General features: G+C 37.0%; 1 protein-coding gene across 1 annotated transcript; it reads right to left on the bottom strand.

The window, feature by feature from the left end:
* Nucleotides 1-3,358: 3,358 nt before the first annotated feature.
* Nucleotides 3,359-12,314, bottom strand: slc13a5b (solute carrier family 13 member 5b). Its single transcript, XM_043258998.1, has 12 exons — nt 11,787-12,314; nt 8,703-8,831; nt 8,460-8,596; nt 8,135-8,346; nt 7,116-7,287; nt 6,919-7,041; nt 6,626-6,838; nt 6,367-6,473; nt 6,133-6,254; nt 5,118-5,279; nt 4,579-4,716; nt 3,359-4,264 (listed from the first exon to the last, which is right to left on the bottom strand). The coding sequence occupies exons 1-12, from the start codon at nt 11,886-11,888 to the stop codon at nt 4,139-4,141; spliced, it is 1,743 nt and encodes a 580-aa protein (XP_043114933.1). The 5' UTR covers nt 11,889-12,314; the 3' UTR covers nt 3,359-4,138.
* Between the last annotated feature and the right edge of the window lie 80 nt (nt 12,315-12,394).

The following is a 12,394-nucleotide window of genomic DNA, read 5'->3' as shown; positions in this document are numbered from 1 at the left end:
AATTCTAAGTAAGGCCCGCTTTCATAGAGAGGACTTGGGCCAAGATGTCCATAGTTCAATTAAGACAAAATCATTACTGGTGTGCATCTTTAGACAAAACAAGGGCACTGACATGTTTTAAGATCAGTCAGTGCGAATTTCTTTCAGTTAAAACAGCTCAGATTTACATTTTAATCAGGCTTAAAGCTTTTCTCTGAAACTGGGGGTAGTGAGAGACTTTTAATACTTGGATTTATGTTCCAATATAGATTTCATAGGTTTGATTTTTGTATCTTCTATATAAGCATGTACCCACGTACCTTGAATATACGAAAAAGGATACTGGCAGTTCAACTATTGCTCATATATATATGTATGTATGTGTGTATGTACAATAAAAATGAAATGTTGTTTTTTTCGATAGCTAACAACAGCAACACAAACACGTGTGTGTGTGTGTGTGTGTGTGTGTGTGTGTGTGTGTGTGTGTGTGTGTGTTGTTGTTGTTGTTGTTGTTGTTAGATATCTTACACTTTTTCCACCTCAAAACCTGTAGATGCTAGTATATTGGTCCTTGGGGTAATCTTATTTTGTTTCCGCCACAGTATACACTTCTTTGTGACACTACAGGCTAAATGTAAATTAGGCCAATTATCATTGTATCCAGCATAATGCTTTCCAGAAAGTAAAGAGTTAACCGTAATCACTTAGTTCAGCAAAAGGTCTTTTACGAGAATAACTCCCAAGCAAAAGATGAATTTTTTTCTTACTATTTTTTTTGGGGCTCTCATATGTATACAGCCAAATTGGAGGCTGAGGTATATGCGCTTTTGGTTCAGATGGATAATGAGTGGGTGTTGAAGTTGCCGAAAAGCAGAAAAAGGCACTGTAATTATATCTGTTCCTTCCCTCAAAGATCTAAGATCATAGTGATCACAGTGTCACTGCACACCCAACCGCTTGTTAGCTGCTTGCTTGTTAGGCCTATAACAATTTAATTTCTTAAATAGAAAACAGGCATTCTGTGGTGAATGGCAGTCGTTTTAGAGGACGTTTTTTCTGTAATTCAGTTTTATCGCTTTGTTTCATGCCAATGATTTTAATTTGTGTGCGACTGTGTATTTTTAAGAAGGATTTCTTTGTTTGGCACACGTCCCTCGTACTGCTGCCCATTTGGCGTCGTGCATGTGATCTAAACCTAACCCAAAATTGCGACATTCCTCTGGAGTTAATGCAACAATTGCAAGAAATTATTGTGAGGTTTTAACCTGGTTATACCTCAGCAACTGAGGATTACTATGCACTATGAGGTTGCTGTGTGGCCGCTGACTGGAGACTATAAACACATGGTTGTGAAGTCTAGTCTTTTGTCTCCACAAGACTGTGAACTATCATTAATCCAGTGCTTCTGACCTCGGCAGGTTTATGAAATCATCAGGTGGATTTGCAGTGGTGCAGCGCTGTCTCCCTTTAGGATTTAGTTCGACCTTAGAGATTTTCATTGAGAGTCTCAGTCAAAACCAGCCTAACATTGACTTTTAAAGTCTTTACCGCTTTCTGCCCTTTTTTTTGTGCGGAACCCCCTGCTTTCTTTTGACATTAATTGTAAGTGCTCATCACGCTTGAGTCCAGAGCTTTCCCACACTTTCTTTTCTAATAAAGGAGACTCAGCCCATCTGACAAATTTTGATAGCAAATAAAACCCTAAAAATAACCATAGAATGTACTCTTTAGGTTGTCACAAAACAAAACTCCCTGAAATGTTCAGACAAATTTTGGTTACAGAAACAAAAAGAAAAAGTGTTATTATTTAGATCCCAAAATAATCAATTGGGTACAGTAAGCACTGATTGCAGAAAAGCATGTATTGCATATTCACCAATTGTAAATGACAACAACATAGAGAGATTACTATAGTCTGACTTAAAAACAACAACAAAAAAAATAGAATATTATTTAGTTTCTAAAATATCCAAACGGGAATCATGTGCAATTGCTAGGAACGTTCTGTGTTTTCTGGAAGGAAAGAGTTTTATTTCCTGTACTGATCCATCATGTGGAAAACTGCTTTTATTGTGTTCCAGGCAAGTTAAAACACTAAGGATTTGACTTTGCACTTTTGCTTTGTTTTTATATTACAGGCTGGCATTTTATTTTTAAGTGACAAAAGTTCATTTCTGGTTGTGCTCGCACGAGAGAGAGAGAGTCAGCTGAGCTCTTTTATAGGAATCAGTGTTTATAGTACACTGTCATTGCTTCTGTGCCATGTTGTTTCCCCAAATAGTTTTTGCTTCACATTTAATTTGTACTGGCGGAATCACTTTGAACATAATGAAACTTCTTGAACTTAATGAAAGTTGCAGTTTTAGTGTACTTTGGTGCACAAAGTTTAAGTTGCATAATTATAGTTATTTTAAAACAGTTGTCAGTTTTTCTACATCTTCATATATCAGTATGATACAATAGAATTTATTGATGCTAAATTTATCATTAGGCCTGTGAGATGTTATAAAGAGCGTATTGTGTATATATAAACAACGCAGGGTTTCATCCATAATAATAAGCATAATGCAGGGAAAGATTTATACAGTTTTATTCAGTTTTATCTCTTCAACATAAAAGAACAGCAGTTTCAGGACATATTCCACTCACATGCCCTATATAAGTGCTTAATTTTTTCCATGAACAGAATTTTTTTCTTTTTAGAATTTCTCCAAAATTGCAAAAGAAGGTTTCAGCAAGCATCGCAGTTATTCAGTGAAATGAAATGAGATACAGTGTATCAATGAACTCACGCTGGTGATTGTGCATTAACCTCTGAAACACCATCCCTGCATGTGCGTTAATGTCATACACTTTCCAATTGTGCAGTATTTTCATTTTAGAAATATTCAAGTCATTTTGATGATATAGGTACTTATACCTATTTATTATAAAAACATAGATGCACACATAGAATTAGAGTTGCATATTTGAACTCTGTTTAGAGAGACAATTACAATAGTTTGACGGCCCAAAACAAAACAAAACATACTCATAAAAAACAAAAGAAAATCAGTTGTTGCGTTGATACAAGGAAAAATTGTAGTATTTTAAAATTGCACTTCTCCAGTGATTTAATAATGCATTTTTCATGCAGTTTGTTGCGTATAACACTATAAATTGTATATATACAATAAATATATATACAGTTTATACATGTTCAAATGCTTCAGCACAACTGTTATGAACTAAGATTATATAATGTGTCAAAACCATGAGGTATTTGCAGAACTGAATCTAGGAAACTGCCCTTGATGTGTCTTAATGCCCTGAGATTTAAGTCAGTTGTTGGTGAGGCTTTCACATCTCAGTCAGGTTTGTCCCAGAGAACTTAAAATTAATCATCCACAATATTGTTTTTTTTTCTGGGTCATCATTTAGTTCAGAAAGGGATAGAACAATTAGTTCAATTAGTCTCATCAGATTAGCATGTGATCTGAAGCTATGTTTGTCAATATATGAAATGTTTGAAAAACTTGATTGTTTCAGTGTTTGAAACATCTGACCAGATAAAATTCATGTTACAAAATGAAATGATCATGTACACTATTGTTCAAAAGTTTGAGGTTTATAAGATTCATCCTTTTCTATTCATTAAAGAATCTTAGCAAGCATGGCTTCCACAGACATATTAAGCAGCACAGTAAAGTTCTTTTAAACATTGATAATAATAAAAAAATCAGCATATCAGAATGATCTCTGAAAGATCGTTTGACACTGAAGACTGGAGAAATGGCTGCTAGAAAACTCAGCATTGCCATCACAAGAATAAAATACATTTTAATTACATTAAAATAGAAAATTGTTATTTTAAATTGCAAAAATATTTCACAATATTATGTTATGGATTTTTGATGAGCAAAGAGATTTTAAAAACATTAAACAAATCGTACCAGCCCCAAACATTTGAACATACTGATATGTAGTATATCCTGGTGCTTAGTTAGTTGCTGTAGGTCTTTAAATGAAAGAGATTATGAGTATGCAAAAAAAGTCCTGCAAGACATGGCAGATTTTATTTTCTCTCCGCTGCAGCTTTGATCCATTTATGAGAATGATGCGTTTCTACGAAGAAAACTGTGGAGAAAAGAAAACCAGCTTGGCCTTGTACTGTCTGTCATATTACCGTTTGGTTGGCCCATGCAGGGAAAAAGTCTAGGTTGAACATGGCCTTGCCCCAGGTATTGATGGATAAGGTGATGCAGAAAATCCCTATGATGTTCATCATCATGCCGGTTTTTGCCTGAGAAAAAAACAAAATGTGAAATATCACTGAGTGATTTTATTGGTCACTTGAGCAGCTGGGAAGGAAAATCTTTTAGAAGTGGTAAAATGACTTGTGGTTTGTCTATATATGGGGCCACATTTGTTTTAACAATGCTACGTCACTGACATGGCTACTTATAAATGATTGATGTCTAGCAGCTGATCTTGTAAACTGGTTCCTCTGTATTATGATGAGTTTTTAAACACACTTTGAATATGGAAATAGGCTGAAATTGCCACTTGGGCTGAGAAAACCAGGAATAAAGTTGGTTGCCAGATTCTGGAACTCACCATGTCTGAAACCTTGAGGTATCCATAGGAAAAGACTATAGCGTTTGGTGGAGTTGCCACAGGCAGCATGAATGCAAAGGACGCACTGAGTGTGCATGGCACCATGACGTAAAGAGGGTTGATTCCAACCGACTGAGACTGCGAAACAGAAACAGAAATGTCTAACGTACTTATAAAGCAGAAAACAGGATTTAATTTGGACAGCGCTGACTCATATGTCTCTGATCTAAGTGCGTGTTTTCTAAGCTCATCACAAAGTGTCTGTAATTGGGCTGTAATTCCTAAAGATTATAACAAACTGTGAGTCATGTCTGCACGGAGGCTGACGTTTCAGTGAAGCCTTGCACAGCTTGGTGAGCAATACAACTTCACAGCAGATGCTATTTCAAGAATTTAAGCACCTGCCTAAAATTATTCGTATGGATATGATTATCATGTCATTCGTTTTTTTGGTTTTTTTTTTGGTTTTTTTTTCTCATCTTCTAAAGATCTGTTACTTGGCAAATATGACAATTTCAGGTTGCATATACCGGTCTTACCATAGAAGCAAGAACAGGTAGAAATAAGGTGGCTGTGGCAACGTTGCTGGTACACTCAGTGAAAATGGCAATCAAGAGGCACAGGATGATAACAATGGCCCAAGGAGGGATACTATGCAGGGGAGTCAACTGGTTTCCCATCCATTTGGATAGACCTGACTCCTGAGATACAAAAGAAACATATATATATCAGATGAATGAGTCAGATGTAGGTCACAAATGAAGTAGATAAAGAAAATGACTTTCACCATTTTCATCATAAAAATGATCATTTTAGCTAATCAGTAATGTATGAGTATGCTAGGTGGATTGATGGGAAGAATGCAAACAATGTTTAGGATTCCAGTGATTCATAATCCAAACAATTATGCTACTGCTTGAACATTTTTGGTTTAAATAAGATTGTATAATTATTTAATTTATAGAAAAAGCAGAATGGTTTGACCTTCTTATATTTTGCGCATAGTGAATTTGATTTGCCTGCTATGTAACTGTATTTTCTCATCTTTGTGTCTGTCTTCAGCGTCTCTGGCTTCTGTTAATGGCTGTTTACAGTTGGTCAATTTGCCCAGTTAAAATGTATTTAAATTGACAAAACAAAATGTAACTATTGTGCCGTTTTAAAAAAATTTAAGCCTACCGTTTGTATAATTCAATACAGTTTAACGATTGTACCGATATTTCACCCAGGTCTAATAGACTATGAGAGGTTTTGAATATGGAAAGTACACAGTTTGAGACCAAAATGTGTGGTCAGCTTTGTTTGCTGAATTTTAAGTTTAAAATCTAGTCATTTCAATAGAAAACATGTACCTATGTCGGTTTTGCATTGGCTGAAACAGAAAGCTGCTTGGAAAGTGATCTCTGTGCCAATTTATAAGCTTATTGCCACTTTTGTAAATATGGTGTTAAACAGATGCACTGTTGTATTCTAATTTTATTTATACTGTAATTAAAGCTTGTTTGAATAAATCTTCTGCCAAAATGTCAGAAAATTATTTGCAAGTGCTCTCACCTCGCTACCTTTGGCCAGGGCAAATCCTCCACCTAGGAGCAAAACTATGTTCCAGGGTAATTTCTTTTGAGCTACTTTCCAGGAGAGCAGGGCTGGACTGGGCGCAGAAGAGAGCTGAGGCTCTGTAAATGAATATGTATATAGTACAGCGAGTCAGAGCAAACCAAAATAACAAATGCAAACTTTTTGAGTCTTCTGTGTAGACCTTTTCTTATTGTGTAAAATTCTTCTCACCTGTTTCGGAGCCAGTTGATGACCAGAAGCAAATGCGGGGTGGTTTTGAAGGCAGGATGAAGAGCAACAGGGCAATGAAGACTGCAACCGTAGCATCTGTCACATATCTAAATGCACAGAATATTAAACACCAAAAAGTCAATATTTTTGGAACAATAGCTGTTAAATATAAATATACATTTTTTATTGATTTATTTTGAGCGTATTGTAGCAATTTTACAATACATTAATTAATTGAGCCAAGTATTGTAAATCATACTCTGCTTCAGTGTTAAAGGTGTGTGTTGCCCAGCCAGTTACAAATCCAGGATCACGAGTGAACCACAGCGCGACAAGCAAACTGAAGAGAGCCAGAACGCTGAGTTCACCAAAACACATCGGTCCCAGCTGAAGATGCTGCTCCCGGATCACGTTATAAGCGGCAATTTCCTTCTCTGACTTTACAGCTCCACACCCCCACGTCTTCCTAATGCTGGGGACACGAATAAAGCACTTCGTTAAGGGAGTGGACAAAGAAAATGTGAAATGTGACAAACCAATTTTCTATCATACTTGAATCCCATGAAAATGAACTGGAGATAAAGCCAAGCTATGGTCAGCATGATGATCATGTTGGGGAAGGCAAACCCAAACCATGAGGCAAAGTTGATGACATCACCATTGTCAGGAAATAATCTGAGGGAAATAAACGAAAGGGTTCAGTTTCTTGAACGAAAATGGTAGAAGTGAAGCGTTTATTCAGTACTCACTGATTCATTTGACCCTTTAGTACTAGGTTAGGTCCAGTGCCCGTGAGTGTGGCCGTTCCCCCGACGCTGGCCGCGTAACACACACAGAGAGTCATTCCTTTAGCCATGAGCCGCTTCTCTGCTGATTCTTTTTGTTTGGCCTCTGGAGAGACGTCTAGCATGCGTAGCACCACTAAGAAATGGAGGACGTACTGATAGTGATAGTGATCCGAAAACTACTATACTGTCAAAATATTTGGTATTAGTGAAACGGTGAGGGAAAAAAAGGCCCCTAGGTCTACAGTTCAGAGTTTTGTGGTCGGTAATTTTTTTAAAAGAAAACTTTTTCACCAAAGCTGCACAGACACACAACATTAAAATACTAATGTTGTGAAATATAATTGCAATTGAAATGTAATTTATGCAATTTAAATGCATTTCAGTTCAATGTCATTTTTGAGTTGAAAATGTGGCACTTTTAGTAGATGCTGTGACATTTTTTTTCTGAAATAGAAATCTTTTGTAACATAATATAAGAACTATAATCAGTAATGACAACCTTTTTTATCTCACTATTGTGAGTTACTGTGAAAAATAGACCAAATTTTAAATTCTTAGATATAAAATCACAATTGGGGGAACAAAAATCTGAATTGTGAGATGAAATTACCTTTATTTACCTTTTAGAATTGTGAGATAATTCATGTAACTAATAATTCAGAGTATAAGTCAGAATCGCCAGATATAATGATCAAAGGTAAATTTAGACCTTGGAATTCTGTGTTTGTGTCTCATAATTCTGACTTTCATTCTCTCTGAATTGCAAGAAAAAAATGGAAGATAAGATAAAAATGTAAAAATAATTGTACAACTAACTACAATTCATTTGTGGTGAAAACTGGCTTCCATAGTTGAAAGCTTCCTTGCTGAATAAAAGTACTAATTTCTTTTTTTACTGACCCGAATCTTATGAACGATAGTATACGCTCTGCTAAAATACATCTTATTGCATGGACCTCAAAAACAATTCTTCGCCTGACCTTCTGTGTCTCTTTCTTTTGTCGTCTGTTTGTATTCCACCTCAGGGGCCTGGGGTCGTTCCTCACCGCAGGCCGTCTGTGACGACTCTGTCTCCTGTTTGTTCAGCTGTTCCAGCACAGCCTGCACTATGGGGACCATCATGGCCGTAGTAGCCGTGTTACTGATCCACATGGAGAGGAAAGCTGTCACCCCCATGAAGCCCAGCATCAGGCTGTATTAATACAAAGGAAGCAATCAGAACGTGAATACAACCGTGAAACCTATGAGTAAAGACTGGAAGTAACAACCTAACAATGATCATACCCATTACAAGGTTTAACTTACAGCGCTGGGCGCACCCCAACAATGAGAAGCACTCTAAGGGCGATGCGTTTGTGCAGGTTCCAGTGCTCAACTGCCACAGCGACCAACAGTCCACCCACAAACAGCATGTTAGTGTCCTTCAGGTATTGCATACACACCTAGATAACCAAATCAGAGCCTTAGCTTTTTGATGTGTGTTTTTTTGTTGTTCATCTTTAATTCATTTTATACCTTTCTTAACTGGAAACGCTAAGACCAACTTACCATTTTGGACTGCATGATGCCAAGCATGGGGAAGAGAACAGCAGGTAACAGTGAAGTAACAGCTAAAGGAAGGGCCTCAGTACACCAGTAGACTGCCATCAGTATGATCACATAGGCACAGCTGGCTTCCTGGAAGATGGAAACATGCTCTTTTTAAAAAACTAGATGCTAGTATGATTCTAGACATGTTTTGATATGGGTATCTGTGTTTTGCTTTTGTTGGGCTTTGAGTTTTCACTGTGTGTAGATCAGCAGTTTCTTTTGTCTGTTTTCATTTGTTTATGGTCACTTGTGGCTTTGTTAGCATCTGCTCGGTATTTATTTGATTGGTTCGATTCAGTGTATTTAAGCCTTGTGTTTGCTTCTATTCTTTGCTAGTTCTTGTTGTGTTTAGCCTGGTTGTTCTGTTCAGTTCCTGTTTCCAGTTTTGAGTTTGTGTAGATAAATGCGGACCGCTGCATTCACCTCATCCTTGTTTGTCACCGTTTGTGACAGAAGAACTGATCCCAAAGGGTGGATCTTGGAGCAAAAAAATATTCTTTTCAACTTGCAGGGAACCAGTCCCTAAAGAGACACACAACAGGAGTTTCTGGACTTGTAGCATCTCGTTATGTATCGTTATGATGATAACTGCCCTAGTGTGGTTTCCAGACAGACCTTGGTGCAAAACTAGTTTTGTATATTATGGTCTTCATAATGGTTCCCCTGTACCATCTATAAGAGTGTCCTCATTCATTATGAAGACCATCCCACTAACACAGCTACAGTAATGCTTAAGCCCACCACAGACAATGAGTCTGATTCTGCTACAATATGAGATCCAGAACCAATGCCAGTTATTTCTACTTGTTTCATTTATCTGCATAGACTCTGCTTCACCCAACACCACACTGTCCTGAAACTCCTTTGTCTCTTCTGCTTCTGCCCAGTCCTGAATATCTTGTGTTTCCACTGTTCCAGTCAGTCCTAAATCTTCTAAGTTTACCTTAGCCCTCCAGGCCTCCGCCGTCACCCTGGGACTACTGCTCAGCTTCACTTGGGTCTCCCAACTCACTTGGTCTCTATATGTAGTATTTCTGGTTCTGCCTGGCAAGGCTTCACTATGGCTCCTGACTTCTTTGACTCTGCCCTACCTTGTACTAGCCCAGAATACTGCAATACTGTTATGGGTCATCTGTGTTTTATGTTTACTTTAAGCCCATAAACCTGGTATTAACATACATTTTCGCGGAACTAATCGCAAGTGGGCAATGCTAAGTACAGGTTTAAATGGAGCTTGTCCACTTTCGACCACATCCAAATCAGACTGCTGTTGTAGTGTAGACGCGCATGTGGTCAAATGCATTTAAACAACTGCTAAAGACCGCCTTCTCTCTGCCTACTGTCCAAAAACATGTAAACACAAACATGGTTTCTCCACAACAAAATGAAAATTTTGTCATTAATCACTTACACTCATGTTGTTCCAAACCTGTAAAAGCTTTGTTCATTCTCTGAACACAATTTAAGATATTTTGGACGAAAAACGGGAGGCTTGTGACTGCCAAACAATTACCACTGTCAAGGTGCAGACGTTGCCATCAGTGGTTCAACTGTATTGTTATGAAGCTATGTAGCCGGGTCGAACTAGAAAGTTTAATTGTAAGCACTAGAATGACTCCACATTGCTCCGCGAGGTCTTGTGGCTAACACTGCAGAAAAAAGTGGCTGCTCTCTGATAACAACACAAACAGCTGGACTGAACAGCTGAACAATGACATTATATTAGTTTGCATGTAAACGTGTGTTTAATCCTCCCGTAGTTCAAACGAAAGAAGAGGGACCCGCCCATAGACCCTCCCCTTGATGGAATCAGGGCAGAAGTGGTCGAAACTGGACGAAAGAGATGCATTTAAATGACAGGTGTGGACGGGAATGTGTCTGCTTTGTCCACTTGAGATCTGTTAGAAAACATATGTTAATATCGGGTGTAAACAGGCCCTTCAAGGTCAGTTTCCTTTGTCGGTTTTCATTTTGTTTCAGTGATTGCTTATGGTTCACCTTCATTTAGTTCATTGTTTTGGTTCACTGTATTTAAGCCCTGTGTTTTCTTCTGTTCTTTGTCAGTTCTCATTGCATTTAAATCTTGAGTTTGTGTAAATCTAAACGGCTTAGATACCACTCCATCCGTATTTGTGAAACCATTTTGTGATGATTTTATTTATCTATTTATTTATTTAGAATGTTTTAATATGTCTTATGACCTTTTGCTTGGAAAATGAAAATGCAAAGATGGAATGTCCCAAATTAACTATCGACTGAAACAGGATAGATGATACATATTTCACAAATGAATTTTGATAACCCTAAAATAGTGAAGAGCTCTTTGTTTTATGCTTATGCTATTTTGCCTTTTTGACCCCATTGTAGTTTTATATCTAAACATGATCTTTGCTTAACACCCTTAAAAGTAAAGATTGGCATCAATTGTTCCAGGAACAACATTTAACATTCCCAGAACCTTTCCACTGGACAAAAAAAATTATAGCGAAAAGAAAAGTTCTTCAGATTTTCAAAGTTCTTTACACTAATCATTATTCACTGAAAGGTCATTTAGGGAACCCATTATTCTATGTTATCACTGCAAAAAAACGACAGCATGGGCCTGGCAATAAGGATATTTTTTTTGACCTAACTTTCAATGGGAGCAGTTAATATGAGCACTCAAATATTATTAGCAAATATATGAAGTCTCAAATATGCACAGGAGGGTCATGACCACAACACTTTGACTCTGAGTCAGGAATTTAGACTTATGTGTTCCCACGCTTGAACATACACAATGACAAAGGGTTAAAAAAACAAATTTGAGGCACAATGAATTATTGCACATGGAGGCCTCATGGTATGAATGTAGTACCCATGTATTAAACACAGAATTTGTATTAAACGGCATTTATATATACAGTGTTTGACAGGTGCATAAAAACGAATAATTATAACACCAGCAAAAGCATACAATATCTACTTAATACAAGTCATTAACAAGTCATTTAATTCAAGTAATTAAAAAGTTGTGAAAATTTAATTTAAAACATTACATACCCTTGTGTTGATGACAACTGGGAGTGGAAGAAAAATCAGAGGAGTGAAGAAAAGAACTATCCCGCTCTTCAAGTTCCATATGGATTTTAGTGTTGGGACCATCTCAAAATAAAGAAAGTTTGTGCATATAAAGTAAGTTTAACAGTGTTAGACACGTCCTTTTAACCTGCTCTCTGGGGTGGAGTGAGAGAGAGAGTGAGTGAGGGAGAGTGAGAGAGAAAAAGCAATTATTATTACAGACTTCTGCACACAGTCAGCTTTGAAATCATATTGTTATCTTTAGAACTTGATGATACTGTAAGGAAACAGCTGCCGTTTCTGGGATGTTGAGATTTAGCAGAAGAGTGGATGTCATTTAACGTTGTTATAGACCTGTTCTTGTTTAGAAGCTACATTAACAACTTTTTATTCTACTGTTTCTTTGTTCAAGATTAAATAGGTCCATGTACTCAAATGTTGATCGATGAATTCCTGTTATAATCAAGCTAGAAAAAAGGGACTAGTTTTGACATTTTTTGTTATTGTACATTCTCCAGAGTAGCTGTATTTTTGAATGTACTTATTTATTTATTTATAAAAATAAACACATACCTTAAAGTGTGAGATGT

Source organism: Puntigrus tetrazona, chromosome 15, assembly GCF_018831695.1.
Source record: "Puntigrus tetrazona isolate hp1 chromosome 15, ASM1883169v1, whole genome shotgun sequence".
NCBI classification, from domain to species: domain Eukaryota; kingdom Metazoa; phylum Chordata; class Actinopteri; order Cypriniformes; family Cyprinidae; genus Puntigrus; species Puntigrus tetrazona.
Note: the sequence above shows the minus strand (reverse complement) of the source record. Positions and strands in the feature narration are given on the sequence as shown.

Bases quoted from the DNA above. Each gene is read 5' to 3' on its own strand.
- slc13a5b (XM_043258998.1), bottom strand. From the start codon at position 11,888: ATGGTCCCAACACTAAAATCCATATGGAACTTGAAGAGCGGGATAGTT. The intron at 7,042-7,115 runs GTGAGTACTGAA...TATTTCCCTCAG, and splicing joins CTAAAGGGTCAAATGAATCA to ATTATTTCCTGACAATGGTG. The intron at 5,280-6,132 runs GTGAGAGCACTT...TTTGTATCTCAG, and splicing joins CCCTGGCCAAAGGTAGCGAG to GAGTCAGGTCTATCCAAATG.